Source organism: Canis lupus, chromosome 12, assembly GCF_011100685.1.
Source record: "Canis lupus familiaris isolate Mischka breed German Shepherd chromosome 12, alternate assembly UU_Cfam_GSD_1.0, whole genome shotgun sequence".
Lineage (NCBI taxonomy): Eukaryota > Metazoa > Chordata > Mammalia > Carnivora > Canidae > Canis > Canis lupus.
The window spans coordinates 55,569,997-55,582,884 of record NC_049233.1 but is presented as its reverse complement, the minus strand read 5'-3'; the positions used below and the strand labels follow the sequence as shown (position 1 = coordinate 55,582,884).

Below are 12,888 nucleotides of genomic sequence, written 5' to 3'. Positions count from 1 at the left end.
AGATATTTAGTAATACATACCCATCATAATACTCCGTTCAGAGAGATGCTTAATTCTGAGCAGCATCCTGGCTGTACTTTCCTGGGGGACCCGACTTCAAGCCTTAACAGAAGCCCAGGAGAGTTCTGAGCCCAGACTTCCTGTTATTTTGCATATTTTGACCAGAAGAGCTGGAATTATGCATTTGTGATTTCGGTTTAATTTCCATGATGACTCCCAAGTGATGACAGCCAATTGTGCATTTCTGATGGGAGTACCTCTGCTTCTGTTTTGCTCTTAAGCGCACTTGAGGAGCACGAGGCCAGAACCAGGCAATAATGTAGCTGGCACAGGTTGGAGGGCTCCTGAAACACTGGATCCAAATCTTACCCACATGTGGAAACTCAGAGTGCTTTCATTCAGTAATTTCCACAGCCCCCTCCCCTTCCTGTAATTTCTGTCTCCCATTACTTTTACGCTGCTAGATGCCTAACATGCTGCTGTAAGTGCGGTAAAATTTCTGTGAAAATGAGTTTTCTACTTTGAAAATATTTTAACAGGCAGTGAGTAGAAGGTGCTACCATAGCTCTTAAAGCTCACGCACATAGTGAGGCAGATGAAATGTCTTGACATCCATAGAAATCTGAGTATCTGGGCTACAGAGCACCGAGTTACAGGCCTGCTTAAGTCTCAAAGATGAAAATCTTGGAGCAGCCTGCCACCTTCAGGTAAGTTCCCAACTCTACCAGAGAGAACGCGTCAGCTTCTATCCATTCCAAAGGCCAATCCCAGCAAAAAAAAAGAAAAAAAAAAAGACACATTTCATGATAATCGATGGTGGAAGCTATGTTCTTTGCAGTACTTTCACTATGATTAAGTATCGTAGTTAATAATTACATTAATTTTCTTTAAATAAAATTGCCCCTTTCTTTGATTCTTTTTTTTTAAAAAGTACTTTTATTCAATTATCTTTAGATGGATTCTTTCCTTTTCACTGGTTTAAAACCATCCAGGGACGCCTGAGTGGCTCAGTGGTTGAGTATCTGCCTTTGGCTCAGGTAGTGACCCGTGGGTCGCGGGATCGAGTCCCGCATCGGGCTCGCTGCGAGGAGTCCGCTTCTCCCTCTGCCTGTGTCTCAGTCCGTGGCTCTCATAAGTATTTAAAAAATTAAAAAAAAAAAAATAAACCGCAGAGAGAGGACAACATGATTGAAACCGATTCCGTCAAGTCAAATTGCCTGAGCAGAGCGGGATGTGAAAGACCTCGAAAGAAAGAGAACAAGGTAGCTCAGAAGGGCATCAGGCGAGGACGCAGGAACACAAAGGGCATTTAAGTAAGCGTGAGAACAAATATTCGTGGGGCAAGAATACACTTTTGAGATTTTTAAATCATTTTTTAGATCTATTTTGCATTTTATTTATTTCTTTAATTAATTAATTAATTAATTAATTAATGATAGTCACACAGAGAGAAAGAGAGAGGCAGAGACACAGGCAGAGGGAGAAGCAGGCTCCATGCACCGGGGGCCCGATGTGGGGTTCGATCCCGGGTCTCCAGGATCGCGCCCTGGGCCAAAGGCAGGCGCCAAACCGCTGCGCCACCCAGGGATCCCTATTTTGCATTTTAAAGAGGTTTTTATATATTTATGCATGAGAGACACAGAGAGAGGGAGAGACAGAGACCCAGGCCGGGGGAGAAGCAGCCTCCTGCAGGGAGCCCGACGCGGGGCTCGAACCCGGGCCCGCAGGACCGCGCCGTGGGCCGCAGGCAGGTGCCGCCCGGGCTGGGAACCGGCGCTTTCCGCAGCCCCGTCTCCTGGGGCACTTGGCTTCACTTTGGCTCTTCTCCGGCCGCCCCGGCCCGTGGGCGGGTGGACCGCAAGGTCAAGTTCCCGGCCCGCAGTCTCGGCCCGCAGCGTCGGCCCCGCGGGGAGCGAGCGCGCGGCAGCCCCGGGCCGGCGCGCGGGGAGGCGGGACCTGGCTCTGCCCTGGGGCTTCCCGCCGGGGCGCCCGCTCCCTCCCGCACCGCCTGGGCGGAGGCGAGCCGCGCGCCCTCCCGACCGCTGGGGGGCGCGCGGGCGCGTTGGGCCGCCGCTCTTCCGGCGTGGCCGGGTCGGGCCCGCAGCGCGCATGCTCGGTGCGTCCGCGAGGTCGCCGGCGCGCGCTGGCCCACGTGCGGCGGCCCCGGAGGACGTCATGCGGTGAGGAGATGGGGGCCGCCGCGGCTCGCGCGCTCCGCAATTTCAACCTGGAGAACCGGGCGGAACGGGAAATCAGCAGGATGAAGCCGTCGCCCGCCCCCAGGCACCCGTCCACCAGGAGCTTCCTGCGGGAGCAGATGAGCCGTAAGCGGTGGCAGGGCGCGTCGGTCCGCCCGGGGCCGGCTGGGCGGGCTCCGCGCGGGGGTGACCCGGGGCGGCGGCGGGGACTCGGCAGCCCGGCGCGGAAAGGCGGGACCCCAGGCCCGTGCCATTGGGGAGGCCCGTTGCCCTTGCCGCGGAGCGACGGCTCCGCTCACGTCGCGGTTCTGCGGGTGCGGGTGCGGGTGCGGCCCCGGCACCCCTGCGTCTTCCCCGCCTGCCGACCTGCTGCGGGGAATCCGGAAGCGGAAGGGGTCTGGGGCCTTGGAGGTGCCCCCTTCGGGCGTTCGCGGAGCCGGGCGCGCCGAGCCTGACCTGGCGTTTTGATTTACGCGCCCAGCACCTGGCGTGTTGTCCCAGGGCCTCTGGATCAAGCGACAAACTAAAAGGGATCGTCTCCTGTTAGGCGTTGGGAGCTTGGAGGAAATTTTCTCTGGTTTTAATACTGGGACCTTCTTCTTCTGCCCTTAGAGCATCCGGAAATCAAGGAGGAAATCGACAGGAAAGATGACAAACTGCTGTCGTTACTAAGAGATGTGTATGTTGATTCCAGAGATCCTGTATCTTCTCTGCAGGTAACGTGTGTTTTAATTCAGCAGGTAAGGGGCAGCCCGGGTGGCTCAGCGGTTTAGCGCCTGCCTTCGGCTCAGGGTCTGATCCTGGAGCCCTGGGATCGAGTCCCACGTCGGGCTCCCGGTGCATGGAGCCTGCTTCTCCCTCTGCCTCTGTCTCTGCCTCTCCTTCTCTCTCCTTGTGTGTCTCTCATGCATAGATAAATAAAATCTTTAAAAAATAATAATTATAATTCAGCAGGTTAAGTAATTTAACCCCTTGTGCCCCAGGAAAACGACCAGGAGACCTGTGGTAGGTAGTAAAAGAGACTGAATGCTCTGCACGTGTAAAACTGTCAGTGTAGTTGTGACCAGAGTACAGTGTGTTGGGGAAACTTAAGTGTAGGGGTGATATTATTTCACAGTTTATAGGATTTGGTACAGTACTTTTGGTGGTTGTCATTTGAATCACCGAAGAAGAGCTTTAATAACTATTTTCTCAGCCTTCAGTGGATTGAATTTTGTTGCGATCTGCGGGATTCCTTTAGTGTTGTGTTGTCGGTGTTTTTCTTTTCTTTTTTTTTAAAGGTATTCAGATAGGAAATGTGAAAATTGGGCGCCTACAGAACACATTGGGAATAGGAACCTATATATAAATCCATATATAAATGCCAGGCACAAGTGCTTTGTGTATAGTTGTGAGCAAAGCAGACCTAGTCCTTGCTCTTGGTGCTCAGAATATTGTGAGGGACGCAGACAAACAAATGAGCAACCATAAGTACGTAGTTACTAATAGGTCTGTGAAGGAAAAGTAGAGGCACTGTAAGTGTATCAGAGGGACCTGTTTGTGTTTGGTTTGGGTGATTTGAGAAAGTGACATTCAAGCTCCTGCCGGAAAGATGAGTCTGAGTTAACTAGATGAGTTGGTTGGGGCAGGAAGGTCCTAAGTTGGGGGGAGAGTATGATTAAAGGGGAGAGAAGTGCCATTGACAATTCCCAGATTTCTTTCCATTCTAAAATTCTCTGATACCCTCTCTGTCTAGACAGGCAATACTGTTTGCACAGATACACTTATTAATATAATTTTCATTAGATAAGTGAAATAAAATTCATGTAAAATAAGGTCTGTGAATTGTTACATGTAATACCAATTATAGGGCTCATTTATCACCAGATGTTCCCATAAAAAAAGATAGAAGGGTTGATGTTCATGTTCTTTGTGTTGAGTACTTCCATCAATAACAGGTGTTGAGTAATACTTCCAACTGTTGTTTATCTCATGCTGTATTAAATCATGCATTCAAAAATTGGCCCTTGGGGAGTGAAAAAAACTTAGCAGTTTTTATGAATACAGTTACATAGATACAATACATAAAGAGATACACAATGGTATTATAATTTTAGGTGGGAGGGCAGCCCGGATGGCTCAGTGGTTTAGTGCCACCTTCAGCCCAGGGCCTGATTCTGGACCCGGGATCGAGTCCCACATCAGGCTCCTTGCATGGGGCCTGCTTATGTCTCTGCCTCTCTCTCTCTGTCTCTTTCTCTCTCATGAATAAATAAAACCTTAAAAAAATTTTTTTATGGGGGTATTAGGATATTAGGAAAAGACTAAAAAGACTTGGGGGGAATGGCAGTGAAAAAATTGCTGAAGTGTACCTATTTATGTTTTGTCCATTTTTCTCTTTTGGGTAGTTCCTAGTTTTCTTAATGATTTGTGAAGTCTTGAGACATTACTGATATCGTATGTCAAATAATTTATTTTTGTGTGGCTTTTTTAACTTAACTGCTGTTGAGAATTCTGTCAAACATGTTAACCTTTTTGCTCTTCGTCGTATTGGAAGTCTGGACTCTAATAAAAACAGTATTCTGTATTTCTTTGTTGTACTTTTACAACTGTGTGTTTTATATTAAAATCTTTATTTGGCAATAAGTGTAGTGTTTGGTGTGTGGAGATCTTTTTTTTTAAGATTTTATTTATTTATTCAGATTTTATTTATTATTTATTCAGACTTTATTTTATTTATTTATTAAATTATTAAATTATTTATTTTATTTATTTATTCAGAGAGAGAGAGAGAGACATGCAGAAGGAGAAGCAGGCTTCTTGCAGGGAGCCTGATAATGGGACTCGATCCTAGGACCCTGGGATCACGCCCTGAGCTGAAGGCAGATGCTCAACCACTGAGCCACCCAGGCGTCCAGGAGATCTTTTCAACTGGATGGTCAGGTGTCTAAATATAACTTACAGAATAACCCAGTCTTTTCTCCACTCCCTTAAAATGCCAATACATACAAGTCTGTTGATGGATTTACCAATTCTAGTTATTTTTCTATTCTTACAGTAGGGTCATATTTTATTAATGGAGCTTTGTAATGATAGCTGTTATGACTCCCCCCTCCTCCCCCGAAGGTTTTATGGCTTTTGTCTCACTTTTTTTTTCCAGATGAACTGTCAGGTGCTTTAATTAATTAATCAAAAATATTTATTTATTTGAGAGAGAGCACATGTGCAGAGTATGGTGGGATTCTGAAGCAGACTCCCCGGCACAGAGCTCTATGCAGGGCTCATCTCACAACCCTGAGATTATGACCTGAGCCGAAATCAAGAGTCAGATGCTTAACCAACTGAGCCATCCAGGTGCCCCTTAAATTGTCCGGTTCTTTAATAAGTCTGATTTGGATTTTGAGCATAATTGAATGGGAATGTATAAATTAATTTGAGAATTAATGTCTTTGTATTATTGAGTCTTTGGGGGTTAGAGGGAAAGCTGTTACTCTGGGATCTTTTTTTTTCCACCCTAAAATTTTAAACTATTTATTGCCAATATGTCAGAAGGCAAATGATTTTTGTATTGCAGCTTCCACATTGCTAAGTTATTATTTCTGTTGGTTTTTCATTGATTCTGTTATTTTTTTGAAGATACTCCTGTATCATCAGCATAGAATTACAGTTTGCCTTTCTAATATTTATACTACTTCTCCTTATGTTTGTAACATTAACATAGCAGTAGAAGTTGGTAGTCTCTCCTATTCTTCCTTTACATTGGGTGTCTCTAGTGTTTTAGCATTTTTATAATAAAATGATAAGGTTTCTGATTTAAAAATACTTCTGTCACATTTGAGACTTTAAAATTTTCAATTTGCTAAGAGTTTGTTTTTAATCAAGAGGATGTTGAATTTTACCAAGCATTTTTTTCAGTGTCATAATAATTTCAGTATTTAATTTTAATCTGAAGTGAATTTTGAATAACAATTTATATGGAGTGAAAGAAGGATTACCTGGGAAAATAAAATTAAGAGAAGCTATGAGTATTGGAAAGTGAAGAAGTTGGGAAGAGTGTTTTAAACCAAAGTTACAGTGTAAAAGTAGAAGAATATGTGATACCTTTGGACAACAGAGTTGATTACAGTTAGGGGAAAGTGTGAGCAATACATTTGGGAGAAATAAGATAAGATGGAGGTAATAGGGACCCAATCATGAAGGTCCTTATTTGTCTTTCTAAGGAATTTGGGTTTTATCTTGACAATGGGAAGTCCTTGAATTTTATGTCCAATTGGCTTCATGATAGGCTGAGAGGGGGAAAATGCGTTTTATATAGTCAAAGGAGACAAGTTGAAAGGTTTTTGTAGTAGTTCCTACAAGAGACATTAGCTTCGAGAAGGGTGATGTAGTGATGGGGAGAGAAGTGAATGGGTTCAAGAGGGACTTAGGAGTCACTATCAATAGGATTTGGTCATTGATTGTGAGGGAGAGGGAGATGTCAAGTATAACTAAGCTTTAAGTTTAAACTAAGCTTTAAGTTTTGGAATGGGATATGGAGAGAAGTGATAATTGGTCACTGAGATAGAGAATATGGGGATAGAATTGAATTTTCAGAGGAGAGAGGTAAGTTCAGTTTTAGGTATATTGATTTTGAGGTTCTTAATTTTTTTTCTTTTTTAAAGTTTATTTATTTTAGAAAGAGCACATGTGCACACACATATGCAAGCAGGGGGAGGGGCAAAGAGAAAATCCTCAAACACACACCCTGCTGACTTGGACCTCCTCAACACAGGACTGGATCTCACAACCCTGAGATCACAACCCAAGCCAAAATCAAGAGTTAGATGCTCAACTGACTGAGCCATCCAGGCACCCCATTGAGGTGCTTATAGATTATGCAAGTAAAGGTGCCAATTAGGCATTTGGGAATTTAGATCTGTAAGTAAGGAGAAAGGTCTAGGTTTGAGATCAGCTTTGAAAATTATTAACATGTAGGTAGTAATGAAGTCCAAAGGGTATGTGGGATTACTTCAGTAGAATGTGAAGAGTAAAAAGAGAGCCTGGATCAGAATTTGGAGCATGCTAACCTTCCGGGGGCAGTTGAAAGGAAACAGTCTACAAGAACAAGGAACCGTGGAGAGACAGAAAACTAGGAAAAGGGATGGCATGGAAACCAAGGGGAAAGACTAGTATGGGTGTGTTGGAGTGGTTAACAGCATCAGATCGTGTAGTAAGTTCAAATAAAGCCTGAAAAGTGTCCTCGGTATGAAGATCTGATCCTCTAACCTTGGATCCAAGATCACAATATCTTTAAAGCTTAACTAAGACGGGGAAACTGGCCATAAAAGGAAGTGTTGGTTCAGGTTTGGTGGGTGTTTTTAAAAGGTAATGACTATGGCATGTTTGACCATACAGCAGCAGTAGGCAGGGTGCGGTTGAAAGAAAAAGGAAAAGGGAATGATTGGCATGGTCAAGTAATGAAAGATATACAGAGTACAGTGCAAGGATTACACTTGGTTGGGACAGACAGATGGAAAGACGGGTATGCATAGGTTTTATGTTTGTTGGGATATTGGAAATATAAGTTTATTTATTTTATTTTTTAATTTTATTTATTTATTCATGACAGATACACAGAGAGAGAGGCAGAGACACAGGCAGAGGGAGAAGCAGGCTCCATGCAGGCAGCCTGATGTGGGACTCAATCCAGGGTCCCCAGTATCACACCCCAGGCTGAAGGTGGCGCTAAACTGCTAGGCCACCAGGGCTGCCCAGTTTTTTTTTTTTTTTTTTTTTTTTTTTTTTTTTTTTAAAGAGTGAAGATATCTAGCAATATTTGAATCATCTAAAGTATTTGGAGACATTGAATATGAAATACAAAACTAGGAAATGGGAGTGGAAGTAATTGAGTAAGCTCTTAGGGCAACATCAGAATTCTGCCCTTGTAAAAAAACAGTTTTAATCTAATCAATTTGTCTTTATTCTTTAATATGTATGAAATAATGAGGTGAGTGGATGATATACATTGAATTGTTATGTTCCGGAACTACCTAGATTTCTTGATGATTGAGCTATAGTTATGTATAGTTAATGTAATGGCAATGTGGCAAAAGCACCATCGAATTATGTGTCATTGTAATGAGGAAATGTAGTTTGAAGAAGCATGTGTAGTATTTATTTGAAGAAGTATAGTGGAGATTTGAGAACTGTGAAAATAGATGTCTAATTTTTTCTCTCATCTTGAAAACCTTTTCTTTTTGCTTTTGTTTTTTGATACTAGGTAAAAGATGCTGCAACACGTCAAGAGCCAAAGGAGTTGAGATTGGTAAAAGGCCATGACTTTAGCATGATGAATATTAAGAACATTCCCAAAGGCAAAATTTCTGTTGTGGAGGCACTGACACTTCTCAATAATCATAAACTTTATCCAGAAACATGGACTGCTGAGAAAATAGCAGAAGAATACTATTTAGAACAGAAAGATGTAAAATCCCTTCTCAAATATTTTGTCACTTTTGAAGTCAAAATCTGCCCTCCTGAAGACAAGAAAGCAATATCATCAAAATGAAGAAAATTTTGAAATTATTTTTCTTATATGTACTCCCATTCACGTGACCTGTTTAGTTTCTCGTTTTCAGCATGTTAAATTATACAAATTACTGAATGTTTAAAGCTCCCTTCTTGGGAAAGCGTACTATTTATGGGGCTTTGCTGAATTTTCAGGATTGCTGATAGAATGAATTTTGTTTTGTTGTAAAGTTTAGTTTATGCATATATTTATATGTAATATCAGCAAGACTAATCACATATCTAAATTTATTATAAATAAAAAACTTAAAGTGTAATTTTAGGCACATCATATATCATCAGCTTTTAGATTGGTCATATGACCTCTTGGGAAATGTCCTGAATCTCTCATTTAACATTCAAAATTTTGCCGTCCAATTTAGATGATTAATTTATTCTTCTAGTTTATTTATGGAATTGTGAAAGTAAGAGTTTTCCTAATTCTTATGACTGATATTTTCTTACAAGGGAAAGGGAGACTGACTTACAAGGGAAGGGTATAACAGTATATCCCAAATGAAAGAAGACAGGAAAGTGGTATAAAATCAATAGAATATTTTATTATTATAGAGAATAAGAGGATTTTTCTTGTTTTGAACTGTTTTATTTTTATATGGAATAACTTCTTAAAATCATAAAAAGGAATTGGTATTTGCAAAATTTTAGCAATCTCTGTTTTGATAGACCAGTCCAAAAGCTTTCAGAGAGGCACGCAGTCGTGGGAGCTAACAGAAAAAAGTAACATCTCTGGATTTAATATAGAAATACAAGAAATTGTGAAGAAGGGTTAAATCAGAGAACCATGGTAAATGAAATTTAGTGACAAATTATATATAGGTTTTCTAATTTAAATGCTGGTTGGAAGGAGAAAGGAAAAAAATTGCAAGAAGAAACTTAAAATTTGATCACTGGAAGGGACCTGGGAAGTTGCTGCTTCATCCATTGAACTAACTTATGAGTACGATGTGTACCAACCAGTACTATGGTCTTGAGTGAGATTCTGTAAGTTTAGGTGTGTCATATTATTACCACCTGTGAGATCTCAGGTAGATTGTGTAACTTCTTTGAGACTGAATTTCCTATATAAAATGAGTATAATGCTGCCTTATATAAATTTAATAGTTATTGTGAAGATAAATGATAATAAAGGACTGAACAAACAGGACTTAACTTTTGCAGTTAAGAGCAGGGCTGGGGAAGTTTCATGACCTGTTTAGGGTTATTGTCTAGTTTTTGCCTTAGCTGGGCCCAGAATCTAGGTTTTCAGATTCCTGGTGGTATGTTTTTTCTGCTATGCTATAAAGAAAAGCACATTTTAAAAGAGCAGAAAGTGCAAGTTGTAGAAATATTAGAGAATGTGATAAGAAAAATTCCAAGTTGACTGTGTCTTTCTGAAGGAAGACAGACATTCACTACTTGCCAGGGATTCCCCTGGAAATGGTATGGGAGATGCAGAGGATTTCAGCATATGTTGGAATGAAGCATTTGCAATGCTGAGAAGGGAAAAATAGACTGCGATGGGAATTTTTAAACTTGTTTTCAGCTGCAGTTCCTTTAGGTGAATAAACTGTACCTTGTTTATGGTTCAAAACAGTAGTCCTTTTAAGAAAACAAGAACTATATAGAATTGCATTTTAAAACTGATAAACCCGTCATCAAAACTGTTTTCCTTTATCAAGTAAAGGTCAATACTTGAATTACTAAGATTGCTATTTCTGAGCCATCTTCCCTATTCAAATCTACACTATGGTTGGGTGTCGGTAAATCTGGCTGTTATATGGTGTCACATGATAAAGTAAAGTACTTCCCAAATCTTTCAGTGGCTTCCTGCTGTTTTTTATTGTATGAACGAGAGTGCTTTGTTAGTGGTGTCACAGAAAGCATGGAGTTTAGATTCAGAAAATGATGTAGACTTCGGCATCACCATTAGCCACATGATCTTGGAAGTAAAGTGGGTAATAATTGATGACAAATTAAAAGCAATGACTGTGCTAAGGCACTGACCTCAGCCTTTTACCTTTAACAACCCACTCAATAGTAGGAAGAGAGGTACTATTAACCATATTTTACAGGGGAAATGAAGCACAAAGGTCTAAAAAAACTTTTCAAAGATTACTTCATAAGTGTTGGAACCTGGATTTAATTAATCAATTTATTTATTTTGGAACCTGGATTTAAACCTTAGTAGGTTCAAAACTTTGTGCTCCTAAATGCTTTCCTGTGATGCCTCTCTGGGATTGTAAGAATTGTGATGACATTCAAGGTGCAGGACTACTCAGTGCCCACTATGTATGAGAATCACTGAACAACATGTCTGGGCCCTCTCTGCCATGATAGACTGGTTTAGTAAGATGCCTTAGTTGGTGAGCTCTATCTAGATCAGGGATGTTTTTAAAAATACTGACCAGTGTGGCAGCAGACTCCAGTGTGTGCTAACCATATGTGCAGGTTTGATAACCACAATGTCTGGGTCTAAAGATTATTGTGAAGAAAAAGAGCAGGAGATAGAAGGGTGGCTATGAAGGAGAGAAGAGGAAAGAATTTCTGGAGATAAACTAGTAGGAGGTGTGATCTTGCTAACCACAAAAGGCTCTAATGGAGGTCTTGAATGGCATCTCATCATTAACCACTCAGGAATGGCCCCAACTAATGCTTGTGCATGGACATCCCCTCCAAATCTACTCCATGCCCTTAAACACCCATAATCCCAAGAAAAAGAGGGTGGGGCCCTGGACCATTAGTGGTAGTGTGATGAGGAAGCTTCTGTACCCGTAACTGGAGGTATTGAACTGAAGCAGCTCTAAGCACCCTGAATTGGAACCCTGCATTAAGATAGTTTATCAGGGGACGGCTGGGTGGCTCAGTGGTTGAGCATCTGCCTTCGGCTCAGAGTGTGATCCCAGAGTCCTGGGATCGAGTCCCACATCTGGCTCCCTGCAGGAAGCCTGCTTCTCCCTCTGCTTGTGTCTCTCATGAATAAATAAAATCTTTAAAAAAAAAAAAAAAGATAGTTTATCGGGTACAAGTTGGAAATATGTAAGAAATGACCACATATAAAGGATTAGTTGCTTTATGCATCTTAAATAGCCATCACTCATTGCTTGACAGCTACTCTATCTTGTCCTGACAAAAAACAATCCATTAAATATTTTGAGAGAAGGATTATCTGTTTATCTGGATACTCCATTTCTCTTCTGCTTTAGGAATAATAGGACTGAGTTACTTGTTAGGAGAAAAGATGAAATATCAGAAGCACTTAGATCTAAATCCCTACATACAGACCAAAGCTTTACATTCAGAGCATCAGGATCACTACTTCCAAGGTCTTTCTTTGCCATGGTCAGTGCTCCCACAGTAGAACTGTGTCTTGGGAACACATGTGAGTAGAATCGTAGAAAAGGAGCTCACAGTTAGAAAAACAATCCTGAGCAAACATGAGGTTCTCTAATTTTTTGACTGTGTTGATGTAAAGTATATAGTAGGTAAATTGCTTCCTTTTTGCTTCCTGTGGGGAAAAAAGCAACAGGTGGGTCATGATAAAGATGAATAATTCGGGCAGCCCCAGTGGCGCAGCGGTTTAGCGCCGCCTGCAGCCCAGGGTGTGATCCTGGAGACCCCGGGATCGAGTCCCACATCGGGCTCCCTGCATGGAGCCTGCTTCTCCCTCTGCCTGTGTCTCTGTCTCTCTCTCTAGCTGTGTCTCTATGAATAAATAAATAAAATCTTTAAAAAAAAAAAAAGATGAATAATTCAATATGGGATAAGCCAGTACTTGGAGCTGAGTAGTAATGGCCTGACATGAAAGGAAATACATACAGTGTACAATCTTGATGAACAGGAAAATTTTTCAGCTATGTGAGAGGATATAACCTTTAGAAGAGTTAGTCTGTGTTTGAAAGAAGAAAACAACAATGCTACCTGACCAGTGATATATTCTGCTTATGGCTCCAAAGCAAGTAAACTAATAAAAGAATGTATGGAAAGTGAAGGATTGTATATTGACAGCCAGAACTGGAAATAGAGGGGCCATGGAAGAAAAAAATAAACAATGTCTTTGTTTATTAAAACAAGCCTCAGGTTTTTCTCTTATTTCAGAAAGATAAGTATTGATCGAATTTAATACATATATGTTTGGTAGTAAAAATTCTGTTTAGAGATAATGATT

General features: G+C 41.4%; 1 protein-coding gene across 2 annotated transcripts; it reads left to right on the top strand.

The window, feature by feature from the left end:
- The first annotated feature begins 2,111 nt into the window (after nt 1-2,111).
- On the top strand, nt 2,112-10,542 carry NDUFAF4 (NADH:ubiquinone oxidoreductase complex assembly factor 4). 2 transcript variants are annotated; one of them, XM_038554762.1, is made up of 3 exons: nt 2,112-2,324; nt 2,811-2,938; nt 8,437-10,542. In XM_038554762.1, the coding sequence occupies exons 1-3, from the start codon at nt 2,189-2,191 to the stop codon at nt 8,722-8,724; spliced, it is 552 nt and encodes a 183-aa protein (XP_038410690.1). In that variant the 5' UTR covers nt 2,112-2,188; the 3' UTR covers nt 8,725-10,542. The 2 variants fall into 2 exon arrangements, with proteins under 2 accessions (XP_038410690.1, XP_038410691.1); XM_038554763.1 differs by having other exon boundaries at nt 2,116-2,324; nt 2,811-2,914.
- The last annotated feature ends 2,346 nt before the right edge of the window (nt 10,543-12,888 follow it).

Coding starts and splice junctions, on each gene's coding strand:
- NDUFAF4 (XM_038554762.1), top strand. CDS start 2,189: ATGGGGGCCGCCGCGGCTCGCGCGCTCCGCAATTTCAACCTGGAGAAC. Junction 2,325..2,810: donor CCTGCGGGAGCAGATGAGCC/GTAAGCGGTGGC, acceptor TTCTGCCCTTAG/AGCATCCGGAAATCAAGGAG. Junction 2,939..8,436: donor CGTGTGTTTTAATTCAGCAG/GTAAGGGGCAGC, acceptor TTTTGATACTAG/GTAAAAGATGCTGCAACACG.